The 25,276-nt window shown below is 44.7% G+C and overlaps 1 protein-coding gene across 3 annotated transcripts in view; it reads left to right on the top strand.

Moving 5' to 3' along the window:
• The window catches only part of Drd3 (dopamine receptor D3), a 53,487-nt gene extending 34,829 nt beyond the window's left edge, over positions 1–18,658 (top strand). Inside the window, exons 3-7 of one of the 3 annotated variants that reach the window (XM_059277529.1) lie at positions 4,410–4,552; positions 13,514–13,710; positions 17,408–17,543; positions 17,643–17,690; positions 18,462–18,658. In XM_059277529.1, coding sequence (XP_059133512.1) covers positions 4,410–4,552; positions 13,514–13,710; positions 17,408–17,543; positions 17,643–17,690; positions 18,462–18,658 — 721 coding nt within the window. Of the gene's footprint in view, positions 1–4,409; positions 4,553–13,513; positions 13,711–14,752; positions 14,831–17,344; positions 17,691–18,461 lie in introns of all 3 variants that reach the window. The other 2 variants (XM_059277527.1, XM_059277528.1) reach the window with 2 other exon arrangements.
• The last annotated feature ends 6,618 nt before the right edge of the window (positions 18,659–25,276 follow it).

The following is a 25,276-nucleotide window of genomic DNA, read 5'->3' as shown; positions in this document are numbered from 1 at the left end:
ATCCACTCTGCTCTCCATGTGTGAACCAGTGGGCCACTCTGACTTTCATACCCCAAATCCTTGCTTCCCTCCAGGACTAAGACATGTGCCCTTGAGAAGGAATGAGGCCCTTGTTAAAGACACTGGCCCGGGAGATACCAGATCCGGCTGGTCAAGGGCCCCTCCATTGCAAAACTTTGGGTCCATCCTGACTTCGCTGAAGCTACGATCCCGCTCGTGTAAACAGAGCCATGTTCCGTATCCTCTCGGGCTCATGGAAATAATGGAGCCCCCACCTCTGATGAGCATTAAAGCATGATTAAGACATGCAGATCCCAGTAGTGTGCTACAACACGCCGGTGAGAACTGATTGGCAGAATCCTAGGAATTTTTTCAGTTGGTTATCGAACCAGTTATTAGCTGTCTGTTAGCTCATCTCTGAATATATAGCATGACTGGGTTCTTTTACATCTAAGGATTTGGGCTGGCTAATTTTGGTGTGTGATGGTTTTGTTTATTTGCATTTTTAAATAATAAAATTTATAAAATAAAAAAATAAGTATGACCAAAAGGAAGACTGCAAGTCTGAGCCCAAGAAAATGGTCATGTCTTCTGCTCCCCAGCCTTCCATCAGCTGTAGCTGTTTGTCCACGACAGCAGCAGGACTCAGCCTCTCCTCCAAGGGTCACCACTAAGCAAGGCCCTAGTGACCACATCTGACTTGGAGCCCCAGCAGAAAAGAAGTCCCCAGGATTGAAAGGCCTGGAGGACCACCAGGAGAAACGTGTGGTGTTCCTGCACAGCCCGGGCAGGAGCCTCAAGGGAGGGTTTGTAATGTGTGCTCCAGAAGAAAGGAAAGGGACCGCCAAGGCCTCCCCTGGAATTGATAGGGACTTTTAACAGGCCTTTACAAAATCAAGAACTCTGTTTCTCCATCTTCAGAAGGAAGCCACCTTTGACACTGTGATGGTCCAAAGTCAGAGTTAGCTTTTCATCTCAAAACTCAAGCGATCATTACACACTGTTCTGTCAGGAACACAACTGTTGACTCTCAAACGCTAGCTACATAAGAGGCAGAGCAGGAGCACAGGAGATGGGCACACAAGAGGAACAGGGACCATCACCCAACCCCTTCTCACCCAGCATGCATCTTGCTCTTCCTCAGCCCAAGCTTTGAGATGCCCAAGACAGATGAAGGAGGCTCCTGCCCTAAATCCTTGTTCCCTGGAAACTGAAAAGACAAAAATTGTTGATCTACATTGAGACCCATATCTAAAAATCACATGAGGCTGGCTAGAATTAAGTAATTCTTGTAAGAGGAAGGAAACCTCTCATGGTCACTGAGACAGACAATAGCTCATTACTTACTTTGTGCGTGGACCTATCGGGAATACTGAGCTATAAGATGCTTTGAGCCATTCGGTATCTTAAACCCAGTGGCCATCTCTCTCCAGGGTGTGACAAGCTCAATGATGAGTCAAGATAGCTACACTCAGGATGTCAATGCCATTGGTCATTCATTTACATCTAAGTTCAACGCTGGAAGTGTCTAGCTGGAGAGGCCCAGGGAGGTTCCTCAAGAGCTCAGCTGGGATGCTAGGAAGGCAAGACTGAACTCCCAGGGAGAAGGAGGGATAATGGACTGGACAAAGACTGGGAAAGTTTCCACCACCAGGCCAATTTGGCTGGAACCATGAGTTCATCCCAGGAACCAATAAAAGATCATGTTCGCAAAGGAAGTCAAGCTCACGCTGAGGAAAATCGGTTTTGGCATGTGTATACAAGAGAAGCCAGTGACAGTATATTCATTCTCTGCTGTGGTGGAACAAATTATCGCAAGTTTAGAAATATAAACCACAACCACTTTAACCTCACAATTTCTGGAAGTCAGAACATTTGCGCACGTAGTCAGGGTCTTAGTTTACAAGACAGAACCTACGCTGTGGGCGGGGTTGTGAATAGTCCTCCCGACATGCTCAGGTTGTCAGTGGGATTCAGTTTCTTATAGCCGTAGCAGTGTGGTTCTTACCATCTGGCAGGGTGTCAGCCAGGACTTCTCTAGACATTTTACCATTCCCTGCCGGAGAACCAACAAGAGCAGTTTTATCTTCGAGGCAGGATAATTTCTCATGCTTTGAAGCTCTTTGAATTCAGGAACAACTCAGTCCCTTTTAAGGTTCACCTGATTAGGTCAGACTCTCCCAGAACAATTTCCCCTTTGATTAACCCAGAGTCTACTGATTAGTAGATTAATCACGGAAGGATGTTACATTATACCCGCAGGCCTATCCCACATGCAATGGGCGGTGATTAGACATGGCAGAAATCCTGGAGTTCTTCTGTCTCATGGTTTTTAGTTATGGAGGTAGGAACGACGTCATGAAATTGGTGTAAGCAGTCTGGCGGCAGCAGACCACCTAGCAGCAGATCACAGAAGGGCTTAGGCTAAGCAGAAACGATCACAATGGATGGTTTTATAGCATCTGTTGCTTTTCTGCCTAGAACAGCTGAGTCCCTCGGATACCATGCACTTGTGTGGGTTCCCCTCAATTTACCTTTTCAGTTATTCTCCATCACATCATCCAACACATTTCTTTAGTGGTATTTTTCATTTTATGTTAACATGTTTGTTTGCATTTGTATTGCTCATCCCTTCTCTGAACTCTAATTCCAATGAGAATAGAGTCAGTGTCGCGTCCATGGGTCTCTATCCATCCAGAATGGTGCCTAACGTACAGAAGACTGTGTATTAGAGATAGCGTGCAGCAGGGGCTGGAGAAACACCGAATGAAAAGTGGATTGAGTAAGCAAGTGATATGGAAAGGTCCAAGTTCAGTCAAAAGGCCTGGGTGCTGTGTCTGGACTTCTTGAAGAGAGCAAGAACCAGAACCAGATGAAGGAATGTGGGGAGCCAGGGTTTGTTTCGAACATCTCGGACTAGGGAAGTCCAACAAGCAGTGGAAATGTGTGTGAGGAATGACCAAAGAAAACACACTAGCCAATGAACATAAGGGATAGACTTTGATGGTGGGGGATGGTCAGTCTTCATTATCAGTTTGATTGGACTGGGAACTGCCTGTGAGGTTAGTAATCAGTCCCCTGGGTGTATCTGTGTGTGCATTCTGAGATGATTAGATCTTAAAGGATCTGGAACGGTCACTGGTGCAATACACTGATAGGATAAAAATATAAATTGACTATTGAAAGGTGATGGAACTGTGGAAGGTGAAGCCTTCTTGGAGGAAGTAGGTCATTAGGAAAATGCTCTGGAGGGTATATGCTGGCCCTGGCTCCTGCCTGGGTCTCCACTCTGCATGCTGGCTGCTTGAGATGACCAGCATGTTCTTCCACACACTCATACCACCACAGTGGGCAGCCTCACTGAACTCCCAAAGTAATGGAGCCAGACAACCTCTAAAACTGTGAGCCAAATAGTCCTTCCGCTTTTTAAGGTCTTTCTCTCAGACGGTTGTCATGGCCATGAAAAAGACTAACATACCATGTGCATGAAAACTGGATTCCAAAGTAAGCCGGATTCCACAAGATATTAGCTCTCTTTTCCAAACCTCCCGTAGTTGGAATGCTTATCATTCTATGAGTAGAATGTATATTCGCAGACAAGCAGGGAGTAAGCATCTCAATTGGACACATACTGTTGTCTGGAAAACAGTGGGAGAGCTTGAAGACTCACATACCCACACCCAATGTCTTTAGTGTGCAGGTCCTGTGAGCAGAAGGCAGGTTTTAGGTTGTGCTGGGGATCAAGGAGAAGCCCGCTCACAACTTGCTGTTTTACTGTTGACTCTCTTGTCTCTCTCCCTCTCTCTGTGGGTCCTCAAACGAGTTCATCTCTCTCAGTCTTTCCGCTATTGTCACTCAACATTGTTTCCTTCTTTAAAGTATCTATTTATTCTTTGACAATGCCATACATGAATGCATTGTATCTTGATCATGCCCACCCTCAACTCATGCCTCCCACTGACCTCCACACCCCAACACATCCTTTCGTGATGTCTCTCTTTCCTTTTCCTCTCTCCTTTCTTTGTAACTCACTGACAGTGCTCTGTCTGTCTGTCTGTCTGTCTCTCCTCTCCTCCCCTCTGCCATCTCCACTCTCCCCTCTTTGTACCCACTGAACCCAGTGCTTCTTGCCGGAATGTTAATGTATTTGTTGGCTTGACCTTAGCTGCAGTAAATTAATGAATGCCATGGCCGTGTCACGTGCAGATGACAGCATTCCATAACACTCCTCCCCATCATCCAGCTCTTACATTTTTTCTGCTCCTTCTCCTGGGATCAAACACTTTTCTTCACTCTCTTCAACTAAGTAACTTTCCTCTCGTCATATGCTTCAATATGAGTTGCCCTCTAGTAACCTCTTTCAACTGGTGTTCCCATCCTGCCTCATACCCGTCCTTACTCTTTTATAGGTACACAGCGGTGGTCATGCCAGTTCACTATCAGCATGGCACCGGGCAGAGCTCCTGTCGGCGTGTGGCACTCATGATTACAGCTGTGTGGGTGCTGGCCTTTGCTGTGTCCTGCCCTCTGCTCTTTGGTTTCAACACAACAGGTAAAACTTCCTGAGCTCATGAGGTTCACGTCATACCCGAGTGGTTGTGAGTGGTCTCCACCCCAGGATTCCCATCCCTATTCAGTGTAATCAAGTGGGTGTGCTGTAGTCTGCAAAGTGTTGGCCTTTGTTGGGTATAAAGTAAGTACAGAGCAAAACCTCACCAATTATTGTCACATATAGTTTTGACCCACCTCATGAAAAGTCTGTCTCATCCCTATTTCAAAAGAAATGTCATTGCATTCATTGGAAGGAATGTTAAAGAAATGTAAATAAAACACAAAGCTATGTTAATAATTCAAGTGGGATTTGCTAATAAAATGATAACTATTCATAACCAACCTACAATGCAAAGTAACATATCATAAAAGCCTGGAATAAATTATGTATTTCTAACTTTTTCTCCAATAAGAATCATTTCTGACATTTGAAAACTAATTCTGAAATATATATTTTTATTTTTAATATGCAAAATTGTAGCTATGATAGTTGGCATATGGCTCATCTCCTGGATGGATACATGGATGGATGGATGGATGGATGATGGATGGATGGATGGATGGATGGATGGATAATGATAATGTTTATATTTGAGATGATTTGTATTTTAACCGTAAGACATCAGTCCACATTTGCACCTCACATGATCTTTCTTTGGGGCTCAGGAAATCCATATGTTGAACGAAAACTATTGAAAATGTATGATGAGAGGACAGGGAAGGGAGAAGTAATATACTTATATTAGAATCTCAAAAATATTTAAAAAGAAAACGTATCATGAGAGAAAAAGGAAGGGGGGAAGTTTTGTAATTATAATCTCAAAATTAAAGAAATAATTTTTAAAAATTAAAAAGCAAATGTATAATGAATGAGCATGTCTGCTGAGAAAAAAAACCTGAATGAGCAGTGTTCCAGGATCATATAGAATTCTTATTTTGTCCATCTGAATTGTCTCATTCAATTCCTGCTAGATTCCAGACTTGTGAATTCCTGATCTATATGGACTTACTAGTCACAAAGCCATATGTTTATGTACATTCAAATATTATTGAGATGTTGTCATATGTAAATCCAGGAAGATGCCAATGTATAAACAATCTTCCAGGCATCATGTCATGGACAAGGATTTTAGAAGTCAGAATACACTGAGGAAGGCAGACAGAGGCTACGGAATCAGAAAACGCTAGGTGAACTCCAGCTGTCCTATCTACCAGCTGTGCCTCCTTGAACAAGCTTCCGGACTTTGCTGAGCTCAACTTCCTCGTGGATGAATTTAAGACAGTAATAGAGTGGTACATAGAGGAACAACTTCAAATGTATATTCAATCAGCATATCTAGTTACAAAGTTTTCTATATTTACTTTTTATAAATGGCTCCCTACATTTAAAAAAAAAAGCCCAAAGATTTCATCTCTGAAGCTACATGTTCATGCAAGCTTTATAATATCTGACATAGTAACATATCCATCCTTCTTCTTATTCCTGTTCAGAGTTATAACAAAACTGCATGTATCTTTATATGTAGTGTAGGAGATTTTTTTTCAAGGCAAATTTTAGAGCATAGTAGAAATTGAATGAAGCAATTCAAATGGACAAAATAAGAAATCTAGACTTAATTATTTTTAGTAAATAATTTTTTAATTTTATGTATGTGAGTGTTTTGCCTGCCTGTATGCCTGGTCTTTGAACTATGTATGTGCTTAATGCCCACAGAGGCTAGAAGAGGACACAGGACACCCTGGAACTGAAGTTAAAGACAGTTGTGAGCACCATGTGGGCTATGGGAAAGGAACTGAGTTCCTCTGGAGGAACTGAACCATCTCTCCTGCCCACAGATACTTCTTACCGTGTACATTAACGCTAGGCTCTTATCCTACATGTTATGTAACTCCCTTATAGAGGCCTCTGTATTCAACAGCAATTAAGTTGGGATAAGATGTATAGACGTGTCAAGCACATACTACCTTCTCAGGGTCAGTCTTGTTTCTCTGATACATTAAAAGTTAAGAAACCAAGCTATCAACAAATGCTCTCCCGGTTAACCCAGAATGTTCATAACAATTGGTCTGTGAGGTAGTTTGAATGTAATTGACCCCCATAATCCCATAAGGGAGTGGCATTATTAGGTGTGCTTTTGTTGAAGTAGGTATGGCCTTGTTGGAGGAAGTGTGTCACTGTAGGGGTGGGCTTTGAGGTCTCTTTTGCTCAAGCTTTGCTCAGTGTGACCCTCAGCCAATTTCCTGTTGCCTGCAAAACATAGGACTCTCAGCTACATGGTGGTGGGGAACCAGAACCATGTCTGCCTGCATGCCACCATGCTCCCCGCCATGATGATAATGGACTAAACCTCTGAACTATAAGCTGCCACCTCAATTAAATGTTTTCCTTATAAGACTTGCTGTGATCATGGTGTCTCTTCACAGCAATAGAAACCCTAACTAAGACAGTCTGTTACCCTCTTATTCTTCATTACTCATTACTTTGTTTTTGTTTTGTTTTGTTTTTGTTTGCTTTTGTTTTGTTTTTAACAAAATGACACTTTATACCCTGGAGCACATGTACACACCACAAAGCATTGTCCATTGAAATGGTTATGGGAACTACGTGAAGGTAAAATGTCTTTTGTGGTCAGTGTTAAACGTCCCCTATGGGTTAGTCAGATAGCTAAGTCACTGCGCTACCTTGTTTCCGTGTGCAAATGCCCTGTGTGTGGGACTCTCACATGGGAACTGTGTACCACTGCTTGACCAAGGCACTGCTTATCTGCTGGCCCCCAGCACATGTCACCCTTTGCTGGGATGAGTGCAGTTCCCCAGCCTGAGCCCAGTTCCCTTACATATTCTGGGATGCTGGTGGAGGAGGTCCTATTCCCTCTCACAGGCACACACACATCCTGAGAATAGCTGAAACCGTCCCCAGATCTGACAGTAGACAGAGTTCCCAGCTAATGTCACCGTGGCGAGGGAAGGATGATGAGCTAATTGCAGCGTGTTGGTACCAGTGACTTCATTATTGTTCTCGAAACAAAACCCAAGAAAATCGTCCCAGGATTTTCAAATTGAGAATCAAAAAAAGCCTTGTGACCTAGTGTGCGTGGTATAAGCCCCGCTGCTTCTCCCGGGGTCTCTGGGCTTTATGTTTTTATGCGCTTGATGGTTGGTTTGGTTTACATTTGGAGGTCATTTTGTTTGTCCTTGCTTTTGAGACAGCAGCTCACGAAGTTGCCCAGGAAGGCCTTGAATTTATAATCCATCTGCCTTAGCCTCCCGAGCAGCTAAGATTATATGCTTCTGCCACCAAGTCAGGCTTCCTCTTATGTTTAAGTTTCTTAGCAACACTGTACTAAACCCTCCAATTATTCTCATATTGTGTCAAATGCAAGGTCCATTATAAGGGCCAGTAGCTATTAGGTGGTGTCAGTGTTACGATCATGTAACAGAAAGTTTTCTGTGCCTTACACTGCAACTAAACACCTGCTCCAAGGAAGATATAAACAGTGGTGATTCTCTGGGTGGTCACAGCGAAGACCAGGTGCCCCTTCCTAGAACACAGTTCAGGGAATTCATGAGCAGAGCTCAAGCGAAAAGAATCCAGCCTTAGCCGGGCGGTGGTAGCGCACGCCTTTAATCCCAGGTCTCGGGAGGCAGAGCCAGGCGGATCTCTGTGAGTTTGAGGCCAACCTGGGCTACCAAGTGAGTTCCAGGAAAGGCACAAAGCTACACAGGGAAACCCTGTCTCGAAAAAACAAAAACAAAAACAAAAAAAAAGAATCCAGCCTTGGTCTCTGACACAATCTGACCCTCATGATGTACCTTCCTTATCCTGATAGAAGTGGCCTGTCTTGGTCAGTGTTCTACTGCTGTGAGGAGACACCATGACCATGGCAACCATTCTAAATGAAGCATTTAATTGGGGCTGCCTTACAATTTCCAAGCTTTAGTCCATTATCACCATGGCAGGAAGCACAGCACCAGGCAGGTGTGGTGCTGGAGGAGTAGCTGAGCGCTACATCTTGGTCTACAGGCAAGGAGTAAGACACTGGGTCTAGCATGGGCATTGGAAACCTCAAAGCCTACTCCTGGGGACTCACTCCCTCCAACAAGGCCACACCTCCTAACCTTTTCAAATAGTACCACTTCCGGGTAACCAAGCATTCAAGTAGGAGCCTAGGTGGTCTTTCTCACTCCAACCTACAGGGCCCCTCCAGCAACTTCCCCATGGACAAGTTCATTCAATACAAATGACTCTTTCCTACCAGTTTGTTGCTACTCCTTCTCTGACAAGTAGAGGTGGAAAGGGCCTCCGGTGTTGCCAATTCCACCTGATTTGGAGCATAGCTTGACTTCACGAAATATAACAAGAGCTTTTTACGTAAGGCTATGGCCTGCCACTTGTGATACTGAAGTAAAGACCACGGAGGCAAGCGGAACTTCAGCCGCTTTGAACTTAGAGCTGCTTCTGTTCTTTGGAAAAGGGCAGCAGGAGGCAGAATCTTGGATGGGAGAGAGTTCCAGAGCTGTAGGGACTGGCTGAATGGTATTGCCCCAGCTCCACCGGGGGCCCAGAAGTTCAGTCAACCATCAAATCAACAGCCTCTAATGATGCAGAGGAAGATGTATAATGGAGCAAGAGGGCAACTCTGAAGATCTCCGAAAGAGCTCAAGTCCTTTCATTTCACAGATAAGAAAAAGTATTTGAATTTCTGTTAAATCAGACACCATTGTGTGGTTTTTAAAAGAGAGGACTAGAATGAACAAGCAGTAGCTGGTGATCAGGTTTAGGAATTCTTCTGGGTAGGGGGATTTAAAGTTAAGAAAATCTTATCGGCTGGATGGATTTTCCTTTAGGAAAAAGAAAATGGTTATTTATTTGATTTCAGCAATGGAAATGTCATCCAGCTCTCAGAACACTGGAGACGGGGAACGTGGCTGCTCAAAAGTTAAAAAGAAGAATAAAAGCACTCTGTTTGAAGGGTAGTGACTCATCCTAAATCAGACTCATCAGCATCTGCTGTCTTCGGAATTGAAGTGAGGTCAAATTCTTCAACAAGTCTAAAGTTCATCAGTCTTTCACGTCAACCTTCCCTCGACCTTGCTGTTCACATCACTATGGAGCTCAAGTTCTCCGCCTAACTCACAGAAACCTCCAAGGCCCTTCTTGTTCCAGCTATTTGTTGTCTCTTCTTTTTTCTTTGTGTGTGTGTGTGTGTGTGTGTGTGTGTGTGTTGTAGTGTGTGTGTGGTATGTGTATATGTGGCATATGGTGTGGTATGTGTGTGTGTGTGTATGTGGTGTGTGTGTGTGTGTGTGGTATGTGCGTGTGTGTGTGTGTGTGTGTGTGTGTGTGTGTGTGTGTGGTGTGTGTGTGTGTGGTGTGGTGTGTGTGTGGTGTGTGTGTGTGTGGTGTGTGTGTGTATGTGGTGTGTGTGTGTGTGTGGTGTGTGTGGTGTAGTGTGTGTGTGGTATGTGTATATGTGGCGTGTGTGGTGTGGTGTGTGTGTATGGTGTCATATGTGTGTAGTTTGTGTGTGTGTGTGTAGTGTGGTGTATGGTATGTGGGTATTTGTATGTGTGTATGTGTGTGTGTGTATGTGGTGTGTGTGTGTGTGTGTGGTGTGTGCGTGTGCGTGTGTGTGTGTGTGTGTGTGGTGTGTGGTGTATGTGTGGTGTGTGTGTGTGTGGTGTGGCATGTGTGTGTGTGTGTGTGTGTGTGTGTGTGTGGTGTGTCTGTCCTCTGCCATGCCTACCCCCACTCCCACCCCAAGTACTGAGGTTCCAGGCATACCTGACTTTGAGCGTGCACGCTGGGGATCCAGATTCATATCCTTGGGCTTCCCCAGCAAGCACCTTCCCCTCTGGGCCATCTTCCCAGGGCCGTCTAGCCTAGAACTCTGAACCTAGCATGTCCTCCTTAAAGCTGAGTAAGGAGATGTGTCTTTGCCCTCGCTCCCACCCCTTTTCTTTCTCGAATTTTAGAAAGTGATATTAGAGTCCCCGCCTACCTGGCCTTCCCCAGCATCCTGCAGCCAGTGAGTGCTTGTGTACCTAGATAAACCGCTCATCTGTACATTTTCCTATGTGTTCTCCTCATTCACATGTCCATTTAGTAACTACCATGCTCCCACACAGTGCTGATTTAAATCAATCATCAGACAGAGGCACTGTGTCTCCTGAGGGAGCCTCAGCTGTCCAAACCACCTCTGGAGGACTCACCAGAGAAGCATTCAGGACTGCTGTTGCATGAAGCCTCCCGCTGCCCTGATGACTGGATGCCCACCCACAGCATTCATCAGCCCCTGACTCCAGTGTCTCCCTGCCTGCTGTGCAGATGTGAGACCCCCTAGCACGGTGGGAGGGCTTCTGGAGGAGGCTTCAAAGCTTGATCAGAGTGTGGACAGCAGTTGACTTCAGTAGAGGAGGAAGGGATGACAAGGCACGTCCAGGATTGTAGATGAGGCCCATCATGGTCAATGACCCTGAAGCAGCTACTGGCTCCAGCTCCATTCTCTCTTTCCTTCATCCACACAGTTGCAATATTTTTAATGGAAAAATAAATGCTTGCACATGATAAAACATTCATAAGGTGTAATGAGATACACACAGACTTCTATCTGTGTCAGTCTGCCTCCCACCCCAGATTTTCAGGGCCCGTGTGTGTGTGTGTGTGTGTGTGTGTGTGTGTGTGTGTGTGTGTGTATGAGAGAGAGAGAGAGAGAGAGAGAGAGAGAGAGAGAGAGAGAGAGAGAGAGAGAGAGCGCACGGTGTGCACAGGGACAAATGAGAAACACTCAGCTCACCAAGGCCGGCAGCGGCAGCGAGCTAAATCTTGGGAAAGTACGTCCTCTGGCCTTTCTTACTAACAGAACACATGCTGAGACTCCTCCTCACCACAGGTGGCACTAAGATCTGGGCCAGCCAGTGACAGCAGGCGAGCTGACTTCCATAATGGCAGGGCTGATCACGACTCCATGGCTCCCTAGAGACAGAGAAGGCCCACCAGCTGCCACCCCACGCCTGCCCCCAAACTCATTGTCCCCAGAACAGAAGAAGATGTTGGCTGGGTGATCACTACTCAGGGCCGTCTGTGCTGTTTGTGAGGGATGCTGATGCAAAGTCTGGTGAGATGGCATCAATTTCATCCCATCTCCAACAGAATGAGGGGATCTGGGAGCAGCCCGGAAGGATGCTGGGCTACGCTGTCACTGAAATGCCTCCCTGGGCGCTGGACACACTCTCTCTATTCATTTAGCTCTTAATTTTCTCTCTTCCCTTCCCCGAAAATATCGTTCTCTTGTGAGTCTTTCTCCAAACTTTTTATTTCAATTGATACTCCCTGTCTTAGGTCCAAAAAACCCAGAAGAGGTAAACAACAATGATATAACAAATAAAAAAAATAAATGATAATAATCACAGCAATCATTCATCCTCATTATTTCTCATTGCTGTTATGCAAGAAATATTGTTATCCTCTTGTGGAAAATGAAACTAAAGCTGGGTACCTCAGGTGACAAGGCCAAGAGGAAACAGCTGATAAGCAGCAGGTCCATGGCTCACGCCCAGGGCTGTCTGTCCTCAACCCATTTCAGGAGCCCAAGAAGCAGAACTAGAGCACAGAGTGTGGCCACGGTCCTCTCCGCCATCTCACATCTCAGGCCACATCTCCCACTCTTCTGGGCAGACTGGAGCAGGTGTGCCAACAGCTGTTGCCGATGTTGTGGGATGAGGCACAGACGTGCCCTGTCCCGGGAGTAGAGGAAGATCAGGAAAGTTGAAATTACAGAAGGAAGATCGGTTTGGGGTCAGACTGGCTGGAGAAAAGTATCTTTCAGGCGGTGTTGCCTTGGGCCACTTAATAAACCTTTCTGAACTCAGCCTGTGTATCTAAGGATAGAAACAGTAATGTCCCCTCCCGTTATGATTGGGTAAGAGCGTGTGTATGAAGCCTTCGGCCTGGCAGATGGTAGCTTGCCTCCCTTCTCCGGTTCAAGATGGAACTCGTCTCTGGCCTTGTGTTGGGTATTGGACGACTCTCCACATCGTCTAGTGAAGAAGGCAAAACCACAGGGCTTTCCAAAGAGAGGTTGAAGTGGTGCTCTGGGCCATACATTAGGGGCAAGAACTCTTCATTTTTTAAACATTTCTTTACTTTTGTCTTTATGTATAAGTGTGAGTGAGCACCAGCATGTATGTATGTGCACAGTGCGTGTCTGGTACCCACAGAGGCCAGAAAAAAAGTGTTGGATCCCCTGGAACTGAAGTTACAGGTGGTTGAGAGCTGCCATGTGGGTGCTGGAAGATGAACCTGAGTCCTTTGCAAAAGCAGCAAATGTTCCTAACCCCCGAGCCATCTCCACAGCTCAGGCGATAAGGACCCTTTTGAGTTCCCAGTCTCCTTCCCAGCTCTCTTTCCATCCTATCCAGTGCTGGGATTCCCTGGTTGCTGTTTTCTAGCCCATCACCACCCGCCTCTCACCCCACGGATTCAGAAGAAGCCTTTTCCTTTTACTATATTCAGCCAGCTCCTCTTGCCTCCACACCAGCAGGCCCTTTCCTAGGTGTGCCATCCTCCCAGAAGCCTCTGCCCTCCTGTTCTATGGCCCTCCCAGGCTACATCCCTCTGGGTTACAAGTGACCATTTGCATGGAAGAGATCATCTGTCTAGCTAGACTGTCGGCCCCTTCAAGGGCAGACTCTGTGTCTCACTCATCTTCACAGCCTCCATTCAGATCAATGTCTGGAATGCAGTCATTGGGAGATTTGCTTTTGAAGCCAACAACTACAAGAGGTACGAAGATGAATTAGCTTTCTTCCTTCAGAACACTGACAACATGGGTGCCTGAAAGCGCGCATTCCTACCCACACGCCCACATCAGGTCATGTGAACATGATCATGCTCAGCGCTGCACACCGAGGATGAACGCTCGGATAATTGTGTTACCTTCTCCCCGTCTCTCACCCACAGGGGACCCCAACATCTGCTCCATTTCCAACCCTGACTTCGTCATCTACTCTTCAGTGGTGTCCTTCTACGTTCCCTTCGGGGTGACTGTCCTGGTCTATGCCAGGATCTACATGGTGCTGAGACAAAGGAGACGGAAACGGATCCTCACTCGCCAGAACAGCCAGTGCATCAGCATCCGACCTGGATTCCCGCAGCAGGCAAGTGCCTGGCAGGAACTAGAGGAAGGCGCAGCAGCCCCCAGCCTCCAGTCACGTGTCCATCCGTGCAGGTGGTGCCGGTATCGGCACTCAGGAGGCAGATTTCCCATCATCTTCTACTCAGCTGATGTTGTCTGTGCTTTAAGGGTAGGAAATCCAATATTGAGAGTGTCCTGGGTCTCCCTAGATCTCACCCTACTTGATAAGCTGATAGCATACTTTCCACTTCTCTTCAGAGCCTTCCACCACCAGCAGCTCAGACATTCCACAAGGTCTGATTTTATTGAACTGGGATGGGGGCAGGGTAGCACTCCACTGTACTGTACCATGCACTGCTTTCCCAGGGCTTTTTTTTTTTTTTTGTCTCCTCAAACCACTCTGTCTTCCTGATCTGTCCCGTGTCGAGGCACTGACCAGCTAGTGGGTCTTCCTAGGCTCTACAAAGGATGCTTGGAGCCTCAGCACTGATGTTTCAGTTCCTTGAGCTTTAGATTTTGCTCACATTACTGCCTGGCATATGGTGGCTTCCCTGCCATGAGCACCAATCACTTCCAACCAACTAGCGTAAGGACCATTGTATCAAAACCGCCACTGTCATCATGGAGCTTGGAATCTGGACACCTCACCTCCACTCAAAAAGCAATGAAAAAACGCAAAACTGCCCGGGATGTTTGCCACAGGTGAAGTGAAAGAATGAGGTACCCAAATATAAAGTGCAACAGAGGTTAAGAGGATGACCAATATGTTCAGGACAGGGCTTCCTGGGGAGAGAAAGAACTGAGTTTAGTCTTAAAGACAGAACCAGTTTGGGGGTCTAGACCACTCTCTGGTGACCTGTGATCAGACTCTCAGAGTCAAAGTCCTAGGACTTGCGTAGAAAAAAAAGAGTATTGGTCCCCATGAAATGGGATACCGTGACCTAAGGCTTCAGATATGAACATAGTGCCTTCCAAGTACTGTCACGCTACATAATTACATATGACATGGTTCAGTTTTGTTGAGATTATCCCACAACTGATTGTTTCTCCTTCAAATACCCCAGCCTTCCTGTCTGCGGCTGCATCCCATTCGGCAGTTTTCAATAAGGGCCAGGTTTCTGTCAGATGCCACGGGACAAATGGTAAGTAGGCCATGTCTTGGATCAAGGGAAAAGAGTGAGAGGTCTTTTTCCTAAGATGTTGTTTTGTCTTGATTTCATTCTTACGGCAACATGGAATTCCTCACTGATCCCCCACATGTATTTGTAATATAAGCCAAGATCCCAGAGTCTGTGTGATTGAAGTTTCGGAATGGGTTTCATCCAATGACATTTGGAAATTATGGGACTAGTGGGATAGATCTCAATGACTGCAGTCAACGACTTTCAGATGTGGTGTGAGGATGCCATCTAGAACTACCTGCAGTAGAGGGAATAGAATGTCAATGAAATGGACACATAGGAAGAGCCAGAGAAAGAAAAGTTTCAAGTGTCCTGTTTGTTACTGTGTACAAAAAGATGTCATGACAATTTCATGGTCCCCCTAAGCCTTGCCTTCCCAATTCAAGCCAGCCCTTGGCATGCCTTGCTGGCATGGTGCAGAAAAGAGCCTAAAAATGTCAAATACAAGACCAGGGTTCCTCTTCCTGAACTCACATTAGAAATTAAACTTCAAAAAATGAATAGTGAGGAAGAGTTGAGTCTTGTTCAGTCTCTCTATAATTCATTAACAACCTTATCCACAGGCCTGATGTCGCAGTTAGAGACTCTGGCTGTGAATGAGAACAGACAGCTAAGTCGTGTAAAACCAACATGACAGATCCGTGGTCTGAGGAGATGCCAAGGCTGAAGGAGAAGTGTTGACTTCACAGGAAGGACTGGAGAGCCACAGGGCCGCATTGCCAGGAGGGTGGAGAGTCAGGTTCTGTCCTACCATCTGGGAATTGAAGTCTGTCTGCCAGCCAGCCAGCTATGGAGGAATTGGTGTTGCCCTTGCCAGCTATGGAGATAGGGCTAAGGATTTACAGAGCAAAATGAGAAACACCGTACCAGCTTGGAGTCTTGGAAGAGTCGCTTTCTTCCTGTAGGAGAGACTATTCACATTGGTGACATGGAAGCTGGATGTTCTTCAGCTCTGTAGACACTCCCAAGAACTAATCCCCAACCCCAACTAAACTCCAACAAGTAACCTTCAGAAGTAACACACTAGAAGTTAAATATTGTGATTTTCAGATCATAGGTGCCAGCTTAATCATAAATATGGTCTTGATTATAGATTGGCTTAACATAATATAGTTACACTAATTAGGAAGTTAATTAGGAAATCACATCAAAACAAAAACCACCAGTTGTGAAATCTCCAACCCAAAGATTCATATGTGAATCTCCCCTTGTCTGGGTGTGGCTCAGGTACCAAAGCTGCTAGTTTACCTGGAGAGACAGGACAGAGGAAGGGTAAAGAAGGAATAGCTGGCCTTTATGACTTTGGTCGTAGGAACTGCAGAATCCTACTTCCTACTCAAGATTGACATCAGTGTCTAATCTTTTGAATGTGGAAAGTTCAAATGTCAAACATATACATTGATCCCCTTCCCCAAATATACCAGATAAAAAAATCACATTCTATCTTTCCTAGTTGTTTTTTTTTTCTATCTTACAATTGAAGCTTAGAGACAGTTAGATAACACCTACTAAGTAAGAAAGTTATGATGCAAATCTTAGTTTTTTTTCTTTTTCCCCCCTCTTTTAAATATTGATATTTAAAATTTCAAAAATAAAAGTGTGGTACATACCTATAACCCAAGAATTTGGGAGGTGGAGGCAGGAGAATTATAAACTTCGTGGCAAATTTAAGGCCAGCCTGGGCTATAAGACACCAAATCTTATAACACATCGAAATTAAATATAAGTTTTTAAATGAAAAGACAAAACAAATCCAGAGTCACCATCAGCTAGCTTCAGCAGTTAATCAATTTGTAACCAATCTTATTTCATCTATGCTCCAACCTACAAACACACACACACACACACACACACACACACACATACACACACACACACACACACACACACACACGAGTCTCCTGTGCTGGAGAGATGACTCAGTAGTTAAGAGCATCGGCTTCTCTTCCAGAGGACCCTGGTTCAATTCCCACATAGCAGCTCACAACTGTCTGTAACTCCAGTTCCAGGGGATCTGACATTCTCACACAGAGTATGTACCAGCAAAACACCAGTGCATATTAAATCAATCAATCAATCAATCAATCAATCTTTAAAAAAAATCAAATCCCAAGTATCTAAGGTCCATACCTTTGCATTTCATAAGTGCTTGTTACTGTAATTTGTTTAAGAACTGGAAGCATTTCTCTTGTAGAGTTTCCTACATTCCAGATTTTGCCAACTACATCCCAGTGATGGCATATGTTAATTGCTATAACTAGGTTTTTCCAACTCAGAAAGGCCAGATTACAATGCCAGGGTGCCTTCCTCATGGTTTACTGTGAAGATGGAATGTTCTATGGGGTAGCTGCTTTTCAATTGTAAAGTCAGAAGCGGGTTTCATTTCTGTAACTTCCCATGGTCCCACCACGCCCCCTGTAGGTCGTACTCAAGGAGGGTTTCCTCCTTTTTCTTTTCATTATCTTTCCGATTCAGGAGCACATAGAAGACAAACAATATCCCCAGAAATGCCAGGATCCTCTCTTGTCACACCTGCAGCCTCTCCCTCCTGGCCAGACTCATGGGGAGCTGAAGCGTTACTACAGCATCTGCCAAGACACGGCCCTGAGGGACCCAGGCTTCCAAGAAGGAGGAGGAGGGATGCATGGGGCAGAGAGGACTCGGAACTCCTTGAGCCCCACCCTGGGGCCCAAGCTCAGCTTAGAGGTTCGAAAACTCAGCAACGGCAGGTTATCCACATCCCTGAAGCTGGGGCCCCTACAGCCCAGGGGAGTGCCACTTCGAGAGAAGAAGGCCACCCAGATGGTGGTCATTGTGCTTGGTAAGTCTGATAATTTGCTAATTTGGCTTGGGTTAGATGATTAGTTGAAGCTGGTGCTGGATGCCACGGTGGGAGCTATCATTGCCGCATTTAAAGAAGATTGGAAATTCAATTATAAAATCTCTAAAATATAACTAAAAAGGTTTCTAGATGAATATTAGCTCTTAGGAAAACTCGAAAGACCTAAATGAAATTCATAAAGCCACTTAATTTGGGTTATCATATAAAATAATAATGTATAAATCGAGTGATAATGAATCAATGAAAGTGTCTGGCACCCATTGGGTGTTTAATAAATATTTACCTATTTTAAAATATAAGTGAGAAAATAAGAAGGTAAAACTCTACTGTCATATGATATGATGATACCTAGATCATTTTAAATAAGAAAAAAAAAGAATGAAATAAACTCATCAAGATGTCAAAAGTGATTATCTTTGAGCAGTGGGTGGTTCTTCATATCTTTCTGTGTTCCTGTATTTATCAAGTTTTCTACTATGTATATGGCCAGTTTTCAATTTTATAGTAAAAAAAAAGCTGAATTCTAACATCGAATTAATTAAAGTTTGGTAAATCACAGATGCCACATAGCATTAATGAAAGAAAAGGCAAATCAATGAGTTGACGCCAAGCTAAGCAAACAGAAAGGAAACGCCATGTGAAACTCCCAGCCTGGGGCCCCGTATAGCGATGACGTATGCGTTGTTTTCATCTATAAGGAAAGGAGTGAGCAAACTCCTTACCCACATTCTCTCTTTCTTTGCATCCCAGGAGCCTTCATTGTCTGCTGGCTGCCCTTCTTCCTGACTCATGTTCTTAATACTCATTGCCAAGCATGCCATGTATCCCCAGAGCTCTACAGAGCCACAACATGGCTAGGCTATGTGAACAGTGCCCTTAACCCTGTGATCTACACCACCTTCAATGTGGAGTTCCGCAAAGCCTTCCTCAAGATCCTGTCCTGCTGAAGGAAGAGAAGAGGCCACACTCCCTTTACCCACTTCAAGATGCCAGGCAGTTTGGATCCCTGCCCACCAGGGTCTGCTTTGGATGCCTACACTGTGTTCTGGCATGTGTGGTATGGAGATTCATGAAGCAGGACAACCCTGGTTAGAAATAACCAACTGTTTGTTCCACAGTAGGATGGTCTACCTCCCCAGCTTACATCCGACTTCATTCCGCTAGTCTTCACATTGCTAAGTGCTAGGTAACAACTCAGAGAGAAGTTGATAAAAAGTGTATGGGACACACACAGAGAATTGTCACTGGAGACATGATGCACTGGAGTGAAAGAAAAATGAACAGGTCTTGGCAGTCTCACCCTGCCAGGGGTCCTTGAAATCACAGCCAGGAAGCCGTCTTGGAGACAGTCAGCTCCTCTTCTTTCAGACCTGTAATTAACTGTCAGCACAGTTAACCTTGAGCATCCATGGGGCCCAATTGCTTGTTTTCTTTCACTCTATCCTAAAACATGAAAGGCAAGGCCAATGTTTATACCTTTCTGTGGAATGGAATGGGCTGCATTTGGTGAGGGTCTGCTCACCCTGGAGCAGACACTGTCCCACATTGGGACTTAGGTTTTATTTCTACCCTTACATGTTAGCTCTGGCTGGGGGATGCCGGGGAGGCCCTTTGCTTTATTCCCTGACTTTCTCAAGACAATTCTAGTGTTTTGATTTCCAGAACCATTCAAGACAAGACAGTTAAGTGAAGCAGGTAAGGCAGTTTCCTCCGCAGTGTCATGGCTGACTTTGTGGTTGAGAACATGCCTTCCAGATGCTGTCCATCATTCAAAGGGTTTCCTAGCCAGGAACTTTCATCTACTTAACAGAGGCCCAAAACTTTCAGGCCTTGATATCCACCGAGTGCTTGGAAAGTGCTAGTCGCCTACCAGGGTCCGAATAGATAGCAATGTCCTCAAAGACTTATGTTTGCCCATGTGGGTGGTAGTGGTTTGCCCAGACTTGCAAAGGCCCTCGGAACTGAGGGTAATGGGGGATGGCCGCTCCAAGTCATCACATGATAATCTTCATAAAACCCTGGTCAGATCCTAAACAGCACAACTCTAACAATTGTGCTCATTGAGCATAACAAAAACTGGGTGTGGTGACTCAAAAAAACCACCAGAAGTAATCTGTAAATGTCATTCAAAATTGCATTTAGAAGGAGCTAGAACATGCACATCATTTACCTTCTCACCTACAGAAGCTATTTTTTTTAATTGATTTCAGAATCAAGATCAAATTTATGGATAATTTATGAAATGCCGTCAGCCTGAACTTCAATCAATTTATCTTTAAGAACATTGGTATACAGCATGACAGCTAGAGGCTAGCATGCTGTTCAAACTTTAAAGAGCCCAAGAACTTCACAAAGAATCCAGGCCTCACCCACCCCATTCTTACTCGTCTGACCCTAATGGGTTAGTTGTCTGATAGTCCTGAACGCTTTGGTTCCAGCACTTACAAGTGTTATTATCTATAATGATTGGTATTGTAGCACAGGGTGGAAACCCAAATCCTCTCTGTCCACTGCCTCTTCTATTTAGTGCCATAAAATATAACAGGCTTGCCAGGTGGTGGTGGTGGTGGTGGTGGCGGCGGCGGCGGCGGCGGCGGCGGCGGCGGCGGCAGCGGCGCACGCCTGTAATTCCAGCATTCGGGAGGCAGAGCCAGGCGGATCTCTGTGAATTTGAGGCCAGCCTGGTCTACAGAGCAAGATCCAGGACAGGCACCAAAACAACATAGAGAAACCCTGTCTCCAATATATGTGTGTGTGTTTGTGTGTGTGTGTTTGTGTGTGTGTGTGTGTGTGTGTGTGTGTGTGTGTGTGTGTGTATATATATATATATATATATATATATATATATATATATATATATATATATATACAGGCTTTTGTTACAAGCAAAATTGAATTTATGATTTCTAGGCTTCCTCATTCAAAATAAATAAAAACAGATGAGCCTGTGGGGTAAAATATTATAGAATTTTACAGTCAGCATCTAGAGGCAGAAATATAAGCATTGGTATCAATACCTTTGTGAGGAAGGATGACAGCAGATAATTTTTCATTTCATTTTATTTTATGCCTATGAGAGTTTTGCCTGCCTGTATGTATGTGCACCACATGCATGTCTGATGTCTGCAGAGGTCAGAGAGGTCCTTGGGTCACCTGGAACTGGAGCTGCCATGTTGGAACCAGAAACTGCACCCAGGTCTTCTGGAAGAGGGGCGAGTGCTCTTAATCACTGAGCCATCCCTCCAGTCCCTTTGTGTCTTTTCTTCGTATCAAGTAACCAACCTTTATAACAACCTTGGTAAGATGACTTTATTTTATAGATGAAGACAGCGAGACAGAGGGAGGCTAAACACTTCCCTGCAGGCCAAACACTATCAGTCAGTGCCAAGGGATTGAATGTACATGCACCTGATCCCCATGCTGGCACATGGCTTCCTTCCAAACAGGAGAGGTGGCCGAGATCCTAAGATGAACTTAACCCTACCCCACCAACCGTCTACTATATCCAAATAACTTTCCTACATTTTTAAATTATGCCTCAACTCCGACAGTATTTGTCCATGAAGCCATCTCAAAGCTGGATTTGGGGCTACTAAACACTATGAATCCTATTTTTTTTATAGACAACAAGCAGGTAAGCACTGTGCACATAAATTGTCTCCCAAGTGGACAGAGAGCACTTACCCAACTACCTAAACTTCCTGGAATCCAGTCTAAGACATTGGTCTCATTCTCCTGCCATGTTCAAATCTTAAGCAGTAACATAGGAAATCCAGTCTCTAGAGAGTGGTTGGTTCTACATTCTCCTTCACTTACATAAAAGAGAACCAAGGCTTGGTACTGTGCCCCCCCATGGTTAACAAGAGCCAGTTGTACTGAATCCTAGCTCATTGTTCTTTCCACTTTTGCTACATTCCCCCAAGGACTTGTAAAAACTTTTAGCTCCGTATAGATACAATGTAAAGTTACATCTACCATTGAACTGTAAAGCTCCTATTGGCTCCACAGGGTCAATTAGTCTGTACAACGTCTACTTCCCAGATTGTTTGGGTCTGGTCCAAGAAGAACTTTCAAGGGAAATCCCAAATACGCCTCTAAAGTTCTCACTGCATCCTCTTCATCACAAGAGCCTCCTGTAACCCCTTTCTTCCTTCCCAGTTCCCACCAGGAGTCAGCGCCTTCAATCATGGGGCTCATTATCTTCTCTGCCAATATAACCCCAAGTCTCAGAAGAAATGTTGGACTGAATAAATCAGGGTATAGTTCTTGGGGAAACCTCGTTCAGACCCCAAAGAAATATCAAATTTTCCCACACTGTTTGAGTAAACTGTAAATAACACAGAAATTTTAATATAGTCCAATCAGTATTCAATTCAGGGCCATAAGCAAACATTTCCCTCTTCCTTCACTACTTGTTTTCTTAAATCAACCACGCATTCGATAAATACAAGTTTATCAACTTCTAATGTGTCAGACACTGTGCTGGGCACTGAGAAGCACTGTCCAGGAAGATGTGGTCCTTTCCCCACCCTCCTGAAGAAGCCTATAGTCAAGTAATAAGGTAATCTATTGTACATAACGCTTACCTGCTTGTTGTCTATTTGAAAACTACAGGATTCTAGGTGTTTAGTAGCTACAAACTGAATTTTGAGATGGCTTCCTGGACAAATACTATCAGAGTTGAGATGATTTTAAAATGTAGAAAAGGTATTTCAGGGGGGCTGGAGAGATGGCTCAATGGTTAAGCACTAGCTGTTCTTCCAGAGGTCCTGAGTTCAATTCCCAGCAACCACATGGTGGCTCACAACCGTCTGTAATGAGATCTGATGCCCTCTTCTGGCCTGTATGCACTGTATACATAATAAATAAATCTTAAAAAAAGAAAAGAAAAGGTGTTTCAGAAAGGTAGTCCCCCAAAATGCTAAAATCAGAACAAGCAAAGACCATGGAAATAAACACAAATAATTACATCTGACTATATTAATGACACTGAAGGGATAGAATGTTTCCATCCATCATTCCTCAAGATCTCTTGTAGCTCTGAACCAGGTGGCAGCCAAGCCGAGGGTACCACTTGTCACATAATACATCTAGAATTTGGACCTGAGACCCCCACGTGTGCTACACACACTGTGGAGTGTCCACCACCGATTTATCTACCTATTCTTTCCGTGCTACCCTGGGTTTCAACAAATACAGGCTTTAATTATCTGAATTCTTTTATCCTCACTCTGAAGAAGACGGAATGCCTAGCTGAATGGATTTGATATCAGAAACGGTTACCATTAGGCAACTCAGAGACTTCGGATCAGAAACCAAGGGAGGTCAGTCAAAGAGATTTGTTTTTGTGAATGCTTGGGTCAGAAACACACAGGGAGGCAGAGAGGTTATTTGCTGGAGATCCTGGCTCCTAGGTCTGTGCTCTTCATTTGGTATCCGCTGACATTAGATGATTGGAAAGGCTTAATTTGAATCAATACACAGAGAACAGAGAAGAGACGACAGGCAATTAACCCGATTCCTCCATTCTGCCTAATTGTCTACTCATCAGCTGAGGAAGCAAGTGAGTTGCCATGACTACCTCCTGACACAAAGACTCAGTGCAGGTGATGCCATTGTCAGCTCATCTCTGTGGCACATGTTGGCAGAGGCAGAACCTGGGAGTCCAGGCCAAGCACACGACCTGGGACCACTGGCTTCCTCAGCCCTCACCTCAATTAATCATCTGTCTCCACCACTGTGTGATGAGTTCCTGCTTTGTGGAGAGTCTGGTCTCTGGGAGGACAAGCTGCAGACTTCTAAGGATGTCCAGACCCTCGGGTGGAAGCAGGGATGACTCCATGTTGGCTCTGACCCTCTTTATGGGAAACACGGTGTTCAGCCATGAGTCAAGGGCTTGAAGTTCTAGTGGCCTTAAGCAAGGGATTTAACCTCTCTAAGCTTCAGTTTACTCATGAGAAAAAATGGAGACCTAAAATCCTAGTCTTTTTTTTTTTAATGAGGCCATTTGAAGATTAGATAAACTCACCAGCTAGTGGTTCTCTTTGTCTGTTCCTGTTGCTATAGCAAAAGACTGCAGAGTGGATCATTTACAAGCGATAGAAATTTATTTTCCCACAGTTCTTAAGGTTGAAATATCTAAGATCAAGGCACCAGCGAATTTGTTGTCTGGGTGGGCTCAATATCTGTGTCTAAGAGAGTGTCTTCTTGTGTCATCCTACTAACGGGACAAATGCTGTGTCCTTACACTGCAAAGGTGTGGTGGGAGAAAGGCCACTTTGGTTCCCTCTGGCCCTTTTGTAAGATATTAATTCCATGTGTAGGGGCAGAACCCTCTGGCCTACTTACCTTTTGAAGACCTTATTACTACTGTACTAGCAGTTACATCTCAGCATGGCTTTTGCAGGAGACACAAATGGTCCAACGGTAGAAGAAAGGCTTCACAACTATAAAGCCCTAACAAATGCAAAAAAGGTCACTCTCATCCTTGGTTTTGTTATCACTGATTACTCCTCGCCTGTCACACCTACCTGACTCGTCTCCTATCCAGATCCTCTTCCTCAAGTTATTTGGCATACTCTTTCCAACCTCACCTGACCACCACTACACAAGCTGATTTTTTCTTGACTTTTATTCCCTTAACAGACCAGGATACCTGGCTGTCTTTGTAGTCCGACTGCTGGACAAATGTGTAGCACCTAACAGGGCCCTTTTCCTGCTCAGACAGCCACCTGCTCAATTAGGTTGTGACCTAACACCCAAGTTGATGATGTCAAAAACTTACTTGCTGAAGTCTGCTTTGTGTCCTCCCTGCCCCCCCCCCCCCGATAATTCCTCTCCTAATCATCAGATGAGGAGCAGACACATCCTGGGTTTGTCCCTCACGATGCCCAGTTCTGTCAATCCATCTTCTCACTCCAACTCTTCTGGCCTGGCAGAAGTGCCCTGGTTAGGGAACTAATGTTCAGGCTTTGTAACAAGGGATCCACATGCAAGGCAATTTAAAACAGTAACAACTGTATTCACTCATGGTTCTAAAGGCCAGAAGTACAAAGTCAAGGCACTTGTAGGGTTGTGCTTTCTCTGAGTGCTCCAGGGAAAGAGCTTCCTTCACTTCTTCCTAGTCTTTAGTGGTTACTGGCAATCCCCTCAACTTGTCCTTAGCTTTTGGCAACATAACTCCAGTTTCCATCAGCAACTTCTTGGGGCGTTGTGTCTGGGACTAAATTTTCCTTTTATAAATCATTGGATTAAGGCTGCCTTCACCAAATATTACCTTATCTTAACTTGGTTACATCTGCAAAGACTCTATTTCAAAATTAAATCATTTATAGGTCCCAGGGTTTAGGACTTTAGCTTTTTGTTTGTTTGTTTGTTTTGTTTTGTTTTTTTTGGTGTGTGTGTGTGTGTGTGTGTGTGTGTGTGTGTGTGTGTGTGTAATACAATTCAACCCATAAAATATGATGAGAGTGGTCCGGAAGGAAGAAGATTTGGGATGTGGATAAATTTGGATATAAGTATGAAAGTCCTATCATCCACAATATGAGAGGTTGGATTTCATCCCT

This window comes from Peromyscus eremicus, chromosome 12 (genome assembly GCF_949786415.1).
Source record: "Peromyscus eremicus chromosome 12, PerEre_H2_v1, whole genome shotgun sequence".
Lineage (NCBI taxonomy): Eukaryota > Metazoa > Chordata > Mammalia > Rodentia > Cricetidae > Peromyscus > Peromyscus eremicus.
The sequence above is the reverse complement of the archived record's forward strand: the minus strand, read 5'-3'. Positions and strand labels throughout refer to the sequence as shown.